At 41.0% G+C, this 13985-nt stretch overlaps 2 protein-coding genes across 2 annotated transcripts; one reads left to right on the plus strand and one right to left on the minus strand.

Moving 5' to 3' along the window:
• Positions 1–175: 175 nt before the first annotated feature.
• Positions 176–5630, minus strand: LOC127354847 (protein Niban 1-like). The gene is made up of 14 exons (XM_051385109.1): positions 5407–5630; positions 4843–4970; positions 4650–4769; positions 4421–4535; positions 4139–4300; positions 3906–4021; positions 3264–3368; positions 2984–3146; positions 2715–2902; positions 1299–1466; positions 1078–1194; positions 888–986; positions 696–807; positions 176–537 (listed from the first exon to the last, which is right to left on the minus strand). The coding sequence occupies exons 1-14, from the start codon at positions 5459–5461 to the stop codon at positions 251–253; spliced, it is 1935 nt and encodes a 644-aa protein (XP_051241069.1). The 5' UTR covers positions 5462–5630; the 3' UTR covers positions 176–250.
• Positions 5631–7403: 1773 nt separating this feature from the next.
• LOC127355064 (E3 ubiquitin-protein ligase TRIM39-like) lies at positions 7404–13895 on the plus strand. The gene is made up of 7 exons (XM_051385541.1): positions 7404–7730; positions 10640–10735; positions 10865–11101; positions 11207–11229; positions 11321–11424; positions 11512–11726; positions 12551–13895. Exons 1-7 carry the CDS (start codon positions 7464–7466, stop codon positions 13295–13297), a joined length of 1689 nt encoding a protein of 562 aa, XP_051241501.1. The 5' UTR covers positions 7404–7463; the 3' UTR covers positions 13298–13895.
• The last annotated feature ends 90 nt before the right edge of the window (positions 13896–13985 follow it).

Consider the following 13985-nt stretch of genomic DNA (forward strand, 5'->3'; position numbering starts at 1 on the left):
CATTATTGTATCATGGGGCCTCGTAAACTATTAGGGTTCATTCCGTAATGTGCTGTCCTCCCCTTTAAGAGCAGATCCAGCTGTACGAAGCGACATGGGCGTGTCCATGTGTTCAATGTAGTCTACTGCAGGCCTGGAGCATGGATGTGTGAGAAACTGCAGAAACAATCATAAAGACAGAACATACAAAGCACTTTATGTTTGAGGTTATAACCTATACTAATCTTTATGGTGTTGTTGTACAGTTTCTTCATGGTTCAATTAGATGGATGTATTCTCCAGCATCAAACAGTGAGGGCGTGTGGCTTTCTGAGTTGGCCAAAGTTTCATCCAGGTCGGATATGGTGCTTGGTGTGAGTGTTTCAGATCCTGAGGCAGAGCCTTCAGAGGTCTGGCAGAAGTGGTGCTGGAATCTGCAGTCACCAGGAGTTAGCAGATTGTGGTACACTGGCTCAGAGAAACTATAGCTGGAGCTGCAGGGGTAGCTGGGAGTGACAGGGAGAGGCATGAACTGCTGTGGCATGGAGTACCTCATCACTGCAGGGGAAACAATACACACACAGCTGTTAGCAGAATTGTAACCCTGACACTGCTTTCTTGAAAACCTTGTAGCAGACGAATGGTACAATTAAAAAAAAAAAAAAAGAAAAAGGCACAAGGTTGTATGATAAAACATCTCCAATCACACACTGTACCTGATTGGATATAAGAGGTTAGGTTGTCTTTCAAGATGGAGTGGAAGATGGTGTCAGGGTGGATGAAGAGGGCCTGGTCTGAGTCAACCATGGCATAGTAGCGAGACAGATCCTGAAACCAAGAGGAGTTACCATTAAAATGAAGACCAAAAATGAAGAAGATAAACACATAAAGATGTAAAGACCCTGTACCTGCTCACCCACACCACAAGTAAATGCTTGCAGTGTTATCAGCAGGATCATCTCCAGAATTAACTGAGATCGAAGAGCCAGCAGTTCTGTGTCCAGGTGCTGTGTGAGACAGAGACAGGGACAGACAGAGAAAGGCCTATTTAGGTTTTTAGTTCAAGTGTGTTCTTCCCAAGCCCACCTTGGTACACACCTTGACCACTTTATCTTTGACCCTATACAGCACCGCTGTCAGCTGGGAAGAGTCGAAGGAGAAACATGGATATCGAGAGACCAACTTCCAGAACATCACAGCACACATATCAACCGCCTGGAAGAGAAGAAGAATGGAGGGATGTGAGAGACGACATAGTACATTTAAAAAAAAAATAAAACCTTAATTTACTGGATACAGAAACATGTTTGTTAAATTACTTTGTAGAGAGCGTTCTGAGCTTTGAGTACCAAGGGTCTCCAGGCTCCACTGTGGACTCCCCATGTCTCCTGGAGCCACATCCGCCCCTCTGAGCTCAACTCCAGCCTGTCGAGGCACTGCCACATCCTGGCATCGTCTGGTCCGAGGCCACTCAAAGGCATCAGCAGCTAAAATATAAACCACTTATGTAAAGTGCTGTGTGTATGTGTGAATCATTGACAGTATTCATCAGACTCTCACATTAGGGTTTAGTTCTACGTACAGCCTTAGATTAACTGTAAAAATGCTAACATTTTATATATTCCATCCCATAGATGACATAAGGTATTCACACACATTTTCAGACATTTTTCTTAATGATTATTAAAGAAACATGACATTAAAATATTTTGTGCCTTGGGTCTTGTAAACACTTCACATTCCATCACCATTACACAACGGTATACCTGCCAGTCAAATGATAAAGTGGTCTGAAGAAGCTATAAAAACACCTCCCCTGTTGCCTGAAGGAAGTTTTGATCAAACATCTTCCTTCTGCTATTAGCTACTATCTAGAACAGTGATCCACACATGGTTGGCCTGTGACCAGAATATTTATATATTTATTAAAATATATAATTATTATGTAATAAACACCAGACCTTTGTTATATCTTTTTTTGAGTGGTGTAATAATATAATCCCAAATATTTTCAACAATGTTACAGAGAAATCTGTAATTTTATTCCGGTAACAGAGCCTATCAGCGGTCACCTGTCTATGGCATCATATCCCCTCAGCGCATATGTCCCTGTGTTGTCTGCCAGAAGCTGTCATAAACTTTTCATACAGTTTTTGGCCACATTTTTACATTTTACCTTTTAGATTTTGGTTGATTGTTAACTATATATTTCAATTGCATGAAGGATTTTAGTCATCGTACATCAGCAGCTCAGCTGGCAGACTCTCCAGGACATCCTTTGTCTGCCCAACAGTGTCAGAAAAACACAGATTTTTAAGATGAAACTGCTGTTTTTACCGGTTTTAATGCCACCTCAACAATGAACCCTGAAGGAATCCTTACTAGGAGAATCTGACTGCAATGATGGCAATGGTGGTGAAGACAGCAACTCCCATAATCCCACGCTACTTCACAATGTCATCAAACTTTGGCTATTTTTGTTATTGTTTTAATGTGACAATCCCCCTTGCAGCAGAAATAGCATACATTACTTTTAAAACGAAGCAATGCTACTTGTGACATCTCGTCAAAGACCTTGTGGTCTCAGTGTGATCATGCGTTGTCAGCGGTTTAACCAAAGAGTGATTTTTTCCTTTTTTTGAATTGTGGAAAGTAATATCTTGTAAAGGAAAGGGGGTCAGAAACATTGGACAAACAAGGGCATTTTTTATAAAATAAATAACTGGCAAATGCACCTTTTTGATATCTTTCACTGATGTGCTTTGTGATCCCAGGTCTACAATGCCATCACATGTCTCCAGGAAATATTGCCGGGCAGAAGCAAATCCATTGTAGGTGGGTGTGGCCACTTCCTGCAGAGTGCGGTCGAGCCTCGGGACGATTGTGTGTAGGAGAGACTGTAGCATCTGCTCACACATGTCTTCTAAGGTGAAAAGAAATGAATCCAGATGAAGATCACTGTCTCATTTTACAAATTCTGATTCCAACACACACAAACACACACCTGTGATGGTGTGAGCAATGTGGTCTTGCAGCAGACTGGCCTGTTGCAGTCCTGCAGAGATCGCTTTCTCCACACCAGAACGATACAGTGACAGGTCCTCCTTCAGAGCAGCCATGGCAGCTTTTACCTGACATTTTGCTGTCCTGTAGCACTCAGATAGCAACTGACAGAAATACATGTACAGTATAATAGAGGTTAATAGAAAGACACGTAAGATGCATTTGTCCTTTGGTATGCTTAAGCCTATATTGCATTTATCTTATTTGTCCTTTTCACTCACTCTGATCCAGGCTTTCCTCCTCCTATTGTGATTCACAACAATCCTGTGAAATATTTGCTTCTTGAGGTAGGGCATCACTTCTTCCATCACCATGCCTACCAACACCTGAAGGAGAAAGAGGGACAGAAGAAGAAGAAGTAGAAAGATGGGAGCTATAAGAGAGTCATTAGACTTAGATGATCAGAGAAAAAAGCAGTAAACAAAGATGACCTTTTGTCTGATGACTGGTACATAGATGATTGAATATTAAATGTACTTATATAGCCTTTGTAGTCTTTCAACCACTCAAAGCGCTTTAAACAACATGTCACAGTCACCCATTCACACACCCATTCATACACTGATGGCAGCAGCTGCCATGTGAGGTGCCAACTGCTCATCAGAAAGAGATACTAAGAGACATTCATATGCTGATGGACCAGCATCAGGAGCAATTTGGGGCTCAGTATCTTGCTCAAGGACACGATATGCAGCAGGAGGAGCTGCCTACCTTCTGATTAGTGGACAACCGCTCTACCTCCTGAGCCACAGCCGACCCAAGGCAAACAGAAATAGTTTAAAATGGACAGGGGAATGAGAGAATGAGGATTTAAGGGAGCCAAAGAGGTTTAGAGGATGACATCTTGTCTGATGACTACTCACCTCTTCCTCATCGCCCATTGGCTGTAACTCTGTTTGACAGTGTCGTCTGAGCTTCCTCAAGGAAGATACAGCATCTAAGAAGGCCCTGGATTCTGGTGTATCTTCACACCAAAGTGCTAACAGACAATGCACAATCAAGGGAATGGATGGAGGGAGGGGGAATAACTTAATAAAGACACTGAAGGGTGTGAATATTTAGTCTCATTATTTGGAACAGTGATAGAGAACTATACCAGAGCTCTGATGTTGTGCTGCAGCTCGTAGTACATTGGCCCACCGTGTCTGTTCCTGGTATGATCCAGTGGCCAGACACACTGGGGCACTGTAAGGGTGCTGGATGAAGACAGGAAATGCTGTGGGGCAATCCCAACATGCCAGTTTACCACCTGATTTACCTGAAGTGCACAAACACACAAAAGCACAGACACACATATTAAAGTGTGTTTGTTTGAATTAAATAGAACAAAATGTACAATCTATAGACAATAAATAGCAGCTGCAGTCTAAAAGTATACCTTTGATATGTCGGCACATGTCATCCACTAACTCCTGATGCTCTTGTAGGGAGGTGCAGATATGACTGCCAGAAAGCACCAACTCTGTCTTACATCCCCAACCACCTTCAAATACCTGGTCACATACAAAGCCCCACACACACGGACACACAATGTGCAGATCAGGCTCCAGTAAAAACAAAACAGATGTAGGTCGGGGAGCAGATGGGTCCTGGTTTTACATCTGTACCTGTCTGGACTCACGACTCTCAACTGTAAAACTGTTGGTGACCTGTAGGTGGCGATGTGTCCAGTTCCCAGCTAGGTATTGAGGCAAAGTAACCTCCAACAGAATCTCAGCAACGACATCCTGGAGCACAGGGTAGAAGAGTTTAATACATATAGATAAATATGAAAATAGCTAATCTTTTAGATTTTCTTACTGGATGCTGGGTCAGTGGGCGGGGTTCGGTTGGCTCCATGTGTTTGTTCCTCATTTGGGTCAGTAGATTTGAGCTGAGGTGATGTCGACATAGAGGAGCCAACGACTCCATGATGTCAGCGATGTGCTCTGTTCGTTCACAGAAAGAAGTTAGCACCAGTATGTATGTAAAGTGCAGGTGAAACATTAAAGGGAAAATAAGTGTGTGTGTGTGTGTGTGTGTGTGTGTGTGTGTGTGTGTGTGTGTGTGTGTGTGTGTGTGTGTGTATCTGCATGCCCTTGTGGGTGTTTGGTAAATAGTGTCTTTCTCTGCTATTGAGCATGAATGACAAAAGACAGGGTGAAGTTAAAGGTGTACAAAGAGAGTGGAATATTACAGATAAGATTATTACATATTGTTGTGTAAGACACAATATATGAATATAATATAATATATATAAATATATACATCTTTCAGTTTCAGGAGGCTTGTGTGAGGTGAGATGAACATTCAAACACATTCGACAAACACAGCTTCACATAGCTGACAGACAAACATATTTTACCACCATTTCTACAGGCTTACCTGAGATGTACTTGTGTTCCTTGGAGTTTAGGTGACAGGAGAGCTTCCCTCCCATTTCTCTTTCATCAGCCTCTCTCCTCTTGTTTATTTCTCTCCTCTGCTCTTGTCTTACACTCACCTGTTATCTTTATCAGTTGCTGCTGTGTATCCTCACTTCTTTTTATCACTGTTTCCACACCTCTTCCTCTACTCACACGTCATTTCACTGTGGTACACTCAATAAAACCGTTTTATGTTGACAGTCAATACTTGAGACAAACGTGGCAAAACAACAACCAACTCTGCCCTCGTATTCTAGTTTATTGGCAGCAATGTTAAACAGTGGAATCAGGACGAGGAGCGATATTCCAGAGAGGGTGAGGAGTTGTTACAGACTATATGTGAATTGATGTTGACTTAAGAGAATGTGAGGGATGGTAAAAGAGGAGACAGGGGAATTCTAGTCTTTCACCCTTTCATCACTTTGGACTCAGGCCACAAAATCTATTTACTGGGCACGACGTGACTAATGTTCAGCGGCACAACCCTGAATCAGCTGTTGTAATTGAGCAATCTGATGACAGAGCTGCACAGGCGAAACGGAAAACCGTCCACTGCAAATAGGGAACCACTTTTAAGAGCAATACAGTGAAGCCTTTAACTTTACCAAATATCACCATTGTCATCACCTTCACGGTTCTTAAAACTCTTCATGTCCGAGTTAGGTAACATTCAGCTGTCAAGATTATTGGAGCAGAGAAAGAGAGGAAACAGAGAGGCATGTGGAATGGAGAGCTTTACATAAACATTACAGAAAATGAATGCAAACACACATGCACAGACAGCTGCTATACTACTTGTGATGTGTTTCATCTTGTCTCAGCCAGCGTGTGAGAGCCTGCTGCCCCCGGTGTTTGGACAAATCAGTTGCGGTTACGGGTCTGATAATGGACGTTGCACGCAATCCGCTGCACAATGATGTTTAGTAGCACCCGTATAAACAGTGTAGACATGGATAAGTCTATACATGATAACATGCATGAGACAGTGGAAGAAAGCTTTGAAGCCATGTTCAGAGGTATCCCTTTCAGTATGTGAGGTTTTTGTCTGTTTTGTCTTTGATTCATGTTGCATGGGCACATTCTTAAGTGTACAGTATGTCTGTCTTTAGATGTGAAATGTATGTAGGAATATGTGTAGACATGATCAATGACATGTCATCATATTTAGGTTATTCACTCTACTAATCTGTTATACATTTTAGTCTGACACATTGAGGGTACATCACGTACCACCTGACCTTTTGCAAATTGAGAATACACTGATTATATGTCATTCGTTTCACTTAAGAACATGTGATTCAATGTAATATGATTCGCCTGTCAAAGCTCATCTGACCTACATGTGCAGCTCAAAATGTTAAAGGCCAACGAAACTGATCCATTTAACATAACTCAAGTCTGGCATACAGCACATGAAGTACTAATGTATGTCCAACTTGAAAGCATTCTCACTCCTGCATCTTAAATCAGCTTGAACCTGGTAGGATAAACATACAAAAATATAAAACTTGATACTGCAAGTGAAAATTAACAATTAAATTAGAAACTACATGCTACTACTACTACTAAATAGAAAAATTTGCACTTCACACAAGTGAATTACGAGATGTCATCAGAGCCCTATTACATCTTATTTTTGCTTGCAAAATATGGCATTGAATGGAAGAACTGCTATACCTCTAAGAAGGGAAATAGGTGAAGCAGTAAAAATATCAAGCAAAGGCATGCATTTGGCCTTGGGATGTGAGAATATACCATAAATCACAAGGTCGTGAAAGTCAATCTGACACGAGAGCATGATGTATGGCCATCTGGTGTAGGCACGTTGGCTAAGCTTCGAGTTTGAAGGAGTGTGTAAGCAGATCAGATGCAGCATAATGAATGGCAACTGCACATACAACACTGACACCAACACGCATGAACACACTGCTCCTCCCCCCTTTTTTTTGACCTCCCATGTTCCCACTTTATATCCGCTTCATGTAAACTCACTGCTTCATTCTGACAAAAAACAAAATGGCTTCAAATCTGGAGGCTCCAACCACCAACAGCCCCTCTGTGAGCTGCCAATCCTTTCTCCCTGTCTGCCTCACTGGAACAGAGGCAGAGGGCCTCGTCTCACCTCCCTGGTCAGTTGACTCTCCAGAGCAGTGTGAGGAACATGGAGAGAGCCTGTCTACGTTCTGTTTGGATGACCTGGAGCCTTTATGTAAAGAGTGTGCAGCTGTGAGCCATGCAGGACACAGGGTTTACCTTCTGACTGAGGCTGCAACTGACTGCAAGGTAGGAATCAGGTGTCAGATTCCAAAACATTTTAATTGTATTGAAAACATAAAATGAAAACGTAAAATTGAGTTATTTGGACCCTTAAGTATTATTCTGAAGCTGGGGGAGAAAAAAAGATTAATCTTTATTCACTCTTGATAGTTGGACATAGAACTAAAATAATGTATTGAATCAGTATAAATGGATAATATCTTCAAATCACTAATATTTCACTTCACTGTTATAAGTGAAAAATGTACTCCCAGTTCTTGACTTTTTCTTTACTTGCACTTAATTTAAACTTTTGAATGCAGGAATTAGACCGATCAGCCATAACATTATGAGCACTGACAGGTGAAGTGAATAACACTGATTATCTGGTTATCATGGCACCTGTCAGTGGGTGGGATATATTAGGCAGCAAGTGAACATTTTGACCTCAAGTTGATGTGTTAGAAGCAGGAAAAATGGGCAGCGTGAGGATTTGAGCGACTTTGACAAGGGCCAAACTGTGATGGTTAGACGACTGGGTCAGAGCATCTCTAAAACTGCAGCTCTTGTGGGGTGTTCCCGGTCTGCAGCGGTCAGTACCAATCAACAGTGGTCCAAGGAAGGAAAAGTGGTGAACCAGAGACAGGGTCATGGGAGGTCAAGGCTGATTGATGTACGTGGAGAGTGAAGGCTGGCCCGTGTCCAACAGATGAGCTACTGTAGCTCAAACTGCTGAAACAGTTAATGCTGGTTCTGATAGAAAGGTGTCAGATCACACAGTGCATTGTTGTTTATGGGGCTGCATAACATTACGACCACCAGGGTGCCCAGGTGGTCATAACGTTATGGCTGATCGATGTATATGTTATAAGGATTTATTCAAATAAACAAATAAATAAACAAATAATAAACAAAACAAATGCCTTTGTTGTCATCATAATTTTGAACTAAGGCCAACCTATCGTAATATTATGGCTGATCAGTGTATACTTTTTACATAATAACGATTTATATTGTTGTGTTGCTGGTTTAGTAGAACACTGATTCCTACCCTTTTTGGCTTTTGTGTTCAAACTGTTAGTTTGTCCATGAGCCATGAACACGCCATGAAAATTGCTTTAAATATGTTAAGAGGCTTCAGTGACTGAAACTATGCAGTATTTTACAAGAAAATGAACGATTAGAGAGAAGTCAGGACAAATGAATACATTTTGGTGTAGACGAATATGTTTTTGATTCTTTCCTACATTACTCATCCCTGAGATTTATCTTCCAACCGCTTTGAGGGAGCCACTTAAGTAAAAGACCCAAAATAGGCCTATTTATCCCTCCACTGAAAGCAATACAGCATCATGGTGAAGGATTGGATACAGAGCAGCTGGCAGGAATTCACTGTTCCTCAAGGACACTTCAGCAAGGCATGATTGCCAACAAGAGTGCTTGAATGCTGGTTTTCCAGTTAGAGCTGCCTCGCTGCCACAAAGCCAAACCAAACAAGAGCACAAACACATCAAATAATATCAAAGTTCTCAATAACACAGGCTCTTTCCAGATTGTACCCTGTTTTTTGCTGAGATTAAGGGGGCCAGTTTATAACTGTTTCGCACCTTTTCATTAACATGCTTCCTGCGACCGTAGCAAGCGGATATTTAAACAAGAAGGCAGTCAGGCATTTTTTCATCTTCTGTAAATATTCATTTTCCTGCCCAAACAGATGCCGCCTTGTGTTAATCCAAGATTAGTTTATACAGGCAGAAGTTAGAGTGACTTTAAAAGAGGCACCGAGCTGAACGCTAAGCTGGTAATTACTGCTACCATCATCATGTCACAAACGTATGTTTAGATCTCATAAGATGTGACATTTGACTTGCACACACACACACACACACAGAAATGCAAAGAATAATGTGGGTTATGTAACTTCCTTTGAATACTGTACTGTTCACAGTGCTCGCTCATGAATACGTCTCATTTAATAACTTTAATCTAATATCTGTGTTTGCTCCTGGAAAACACATGTCTAAGCAGTATGTTGATAAAAGGTGTTATGTTAATTAGCAAAGCTAATAAAAGCTGTAAAAATTCTCCATTACCAGTCCTGTATTCAAAATACTACTTAATCATAATATAAAAATATTAATAACACAATCATTTAAGTAAATCTTTGCTCAAATCTACACTTGTACACTTTGCTAAAGGTCTGATGGTGCTGACTGAAACTCCACAAACTCACTCCACTGTTACAATAATCTTACTATTAGTTTACAGGTGTGTAATGTCTCAAGACAACTTGCAATCCCTACATTAATACCATTACTGACTATGGCTGACTAGAGGAAACATTTAAGAATTCAACTTCAACCTAAGGGAGAGGTCTAAATAGCCTGGGCAACTGAAAACACCTGCAGGTGTGCAGAGCCTTTAATCTTCACATATTCCATCTGAAATGTAGAAGTAGTAGAAGTAGAAGTATAGAGCAGCATAACATGTCAATACTCAAGTAAAGTACCTCAAATGTACAGTACTTGAGTAAATGTAAATCTTTACTTATATACAGTATATATAAGCAGTAGCACTGCTGTTTATAGTTACTGGAGCAAATGCAATTATGTGAAGTATCAAAAGTACTCACTGCGCAGAAAGGTCTTTGTCAGTGTTATATTATCATATCATTGATCATAATTATTCATATAGTAGCAAGTCAGCAATATTGTTGTAGTTTGTAAAAATGAAGCTAATTTGAACTACTATATATACGATTGGTTTGGTAGTTGAAGCTGTAATAATGTATTATAGTTATCATGTTTTATGTATGGCAACAAAACAGAAATATGTGTAAACTGCAAGTTCCTCACAATTGTACTTGAGTAAATGTACTTAGTCTTTGGCTACCTCAGCTACTAATGGAGCGTTGTTATTATCTTTTTGGCCACTAGGAGGAGCTCAAAACATCAGTAAATGGACTGAAGACTAAGATGACTCACTTTGAGGAAGTTACACAGACCTGTGAACATGCATCCAGACATAACCAGGTAGAACTGCAACTATACAACTCAAATAAAACAGAAGTTCAGATGCATGCATACATTTACGATTGGTCTGCTGCTTTAGGACTTTCTCTTCTTTCCTTACACTTCTTTTGTTTTTCCTACTCTTCCCAGGCTGAGGCCAAATTCATAGAGGAGCAGATGAAAAAGGAATTTGAAAGTCTTCACCAGTTTTTGAGAGAGGAGGAAGCAGCCAGGCTACTTGCACTCAGGGAGGAAAAGGAGGAGAAGAAGAGAGAGGGTGAAAATCAGATAGACAAAATGAATCAGGTGATAAAGTCTCTGGAAGAGAAGATCCAACTGGTTGAAGAGGAGCTGGATGCAGGAGGAGATGGGGTTAAATTTTTAGAGGTAATATAAATCAAATGTTACATAATTGGTCAATGAATGAATAGGTGATTGTATTTAAAACAGTAACTATACCAATTCTTTTTTTTTTTTTTTTTTTTTTTGCAGTGCTACAAAGACACGATAAATAGGTATATGACATTTCTGGGTATTTTTCACACACAAGCACTCACGTGTAACTGTCTGCTTGTTCATATTTATTACATTGTATATATATTATAGCAAGGAGCCACAGAAAGTTTGCAGACCTCTAATAGATGTGGCCAAACACCTGGGTAACCTACCGTATGCTGTGTGGGAGAAGATGAAACACATCACCCCGTACAGTCAGTCTCTTTCCATCCATTCATACACTTCCTGTTCCCGGCCATCCTCCTTCCTTCAATCCCTCTAACCCACTTTGTATCTTCCAGCTCCAGTTACGCTGGATCCCAGGACAGCAAGCCATACTCTGAGGGTGTCTACTGGGTTAAACAGTATCCATATCATCCCTGGATCCTCACAGGGGCTTGACCATAGTCTGGATGTTGCTGTCCCTGCCCCAGCTAACCCTGAACGTTTCCACCCTTATTCCTGCATCCTGGCAAGAGAGGGCTTCGATTCAGGAGTGCACTGTTGGGATATTGAGGTATTTACATTCTGTGTCCGAACCTGAGCAGTTTAACAATGAGCTGTAATTATTGACTTAGATATTTTACATTGTAAAAGTCAGTACTCTCTTGTGGATGAACTGGTGACACAGATGAAAATGACCTCAAACCTACTTTGTTATTTCTGCACTGCAGTTTCGTATTGCTTATTGGCTCAAGTACACACCGATGGCAATGTATCTCCAAGCTAATATTGGCCAATACATCGTTCTAGCGTTACGCTCTGTTTAAGGACCAGTGAGTCAGAACTGCTTGTCAGATGGTTGAATATATTGAGAAACCCCCTCTCCCAAACACCTCTCAGGTGTGGCACCAATTCTTCAAAACTTTGTGAAACTGACAAGCTGACATTCCCACCAGCTTCATACCGTGATTACTCAGCTGTGTGGAGGTGAGGAACTGAGCAGGGTTTGAACTTCTCTTGCTTTTCAGTTTTGATGCGACTACTTCTATCACTTTTCCTGTGAACAACCAAGTGTAAACACTATGAATGTCTTCCAGGAGAGGCAGTCTGAAAAAGTGCACCGTTCTAACCATTATTAAACAATATTGTGTCTCTCCTTCTCTATGACGACTGGCTTTTCATTACACCTTCGAGTCTGGCTGTTTGTTTTTATCAAAATTATGTGCTTTTGTAAAAGCAAATATCAGCCCATAGGTGGATTTTATTTACTCTCAAGTATCAGTATGGGTGCCTTAGATGTCCAGTATTGGTTGGGCTCTAGTATACACATGCTGTGAGATACATGTGTTTCTGAAGCCACCCTGATTGTCTAATCCTTTTCTCCATTGATTTCTACAGGTTGGTGACACCGATAATTGGACAGTCGGTGTTGCTGCTCAGTCATTGTCCAGAAGGACAGAGTTTGAGGCCTTTCCAGAGGCAGGACTGTGGTGTATCAGCCTGCGAGACGGCGAGTACCAAGCTCTGACCACTCCCTCTGAAGCCCTAAATCTCGAAAACTCACACCGCCTCAGCAGGGTCCATGTGACGCTGGACTGGGATGAAGGGACACTGGAATTCATGAACGCCGATACTGAAACACGTCTTTTCACATTTAGACATTGCTTTACTGAAAAGGTGTACCCATACTTTGAGAGTATATCGTTGGGTGGGTGCCTCACTGTGTTGGCACAGAGAGTGAAAGTCAGCGTGGAGTCAGATTTTGTCTCTGTGGAAGATACTACTCTCACTGAGGAGGATCAGGTGACGAAAAGCAATTCTTGCACCGAGGGAGACGTTAACACTGCAATGACTAACAGCAACAGTAAGATGTCAGAGTTTATGCATCTGACTGAAGACAACAACTCAATTTGTTCTTTGAGAGAGAAGAAAACCCCACCTCAGAGACGTGCCTCGAAGGATCAGCTTATTAAAAGAAAACCCACTGGAACGGAAAAGGCAAAAGACAACAGATCTGCTGTCAAAAAACAGAGCAGCAAGCCCAGGTTCAGTGTGACCTACCATGTTTCACTGAACAGAGCCCTGAAAAAAGCCCTAATCAACACTGAATCTGGCAATCACAAACAAATCCACGAATCATGTTGATCATCTGGTTAATAAACCCCCGTGATAAATAAGAGTCTTCGGTTATTATCAATTATACAAGTGTTTCTCTTAAGTCTTCAGTCATAGTAGCAGCGTGATTCTAGGGTCAGAAATGTCTCAACTACTGGACTGATTGCTGTGTCATTTGGTACAAACAAAAAGGTCAGGATGAACTGTAATCACTTTGCTGATCCTTCAACTTTTCATTTAGCAGCAGCATCAGGTCAAAATTTTAATCTGTCCATTATTTTGGTTTATAACCAAATACCTGCAATCAGCCTCAGCTGTACTTTGTGTTTAGTGGTAATTAGCAAATATTAGCATGCTAACACGCTAAACTAAGATGGTGAATATGGTAAACAATATACCTGCTTAACATCAACATGTGAGCATGTGTGCATACTGACGTTCACATTTAGCTCAAAGCATCAAGACAGCCACAATATAGTGTCCAAGTGCAGTCGCTAGCATAGCTTAGTCTTGTTTATAGGAGTTGGAGGAGACTTGATTGGATTTTGTTTCTGAGGAGTTTGATGAAAATATATTTTTGCTGTGTTCTCATCCGTACAGGCTCTGATACATTGACTGAAATTGTACTACTTTCTAATTTGTTTTTAGATGAAGGCGATTGATGTAAAACTGGATCAGCTGGATATGTAACTGACAAAATGTAAAATACTGTGCAGGT

Source organism: Dicentrarchus labrax, unplaced genomic scaffold, assembly GCF_905237075.1.
Source record: "Dicentrarchus labrax unplaced genomic scaffold, dlabrax2021, whole genome shotgun sequence".
NCBI classification, from domain to species: Eukaryota; Metazoa; Chordata; class Actinopteri; family Moronidae; genus Dicentrarchus; species Dicentrarchus labrax.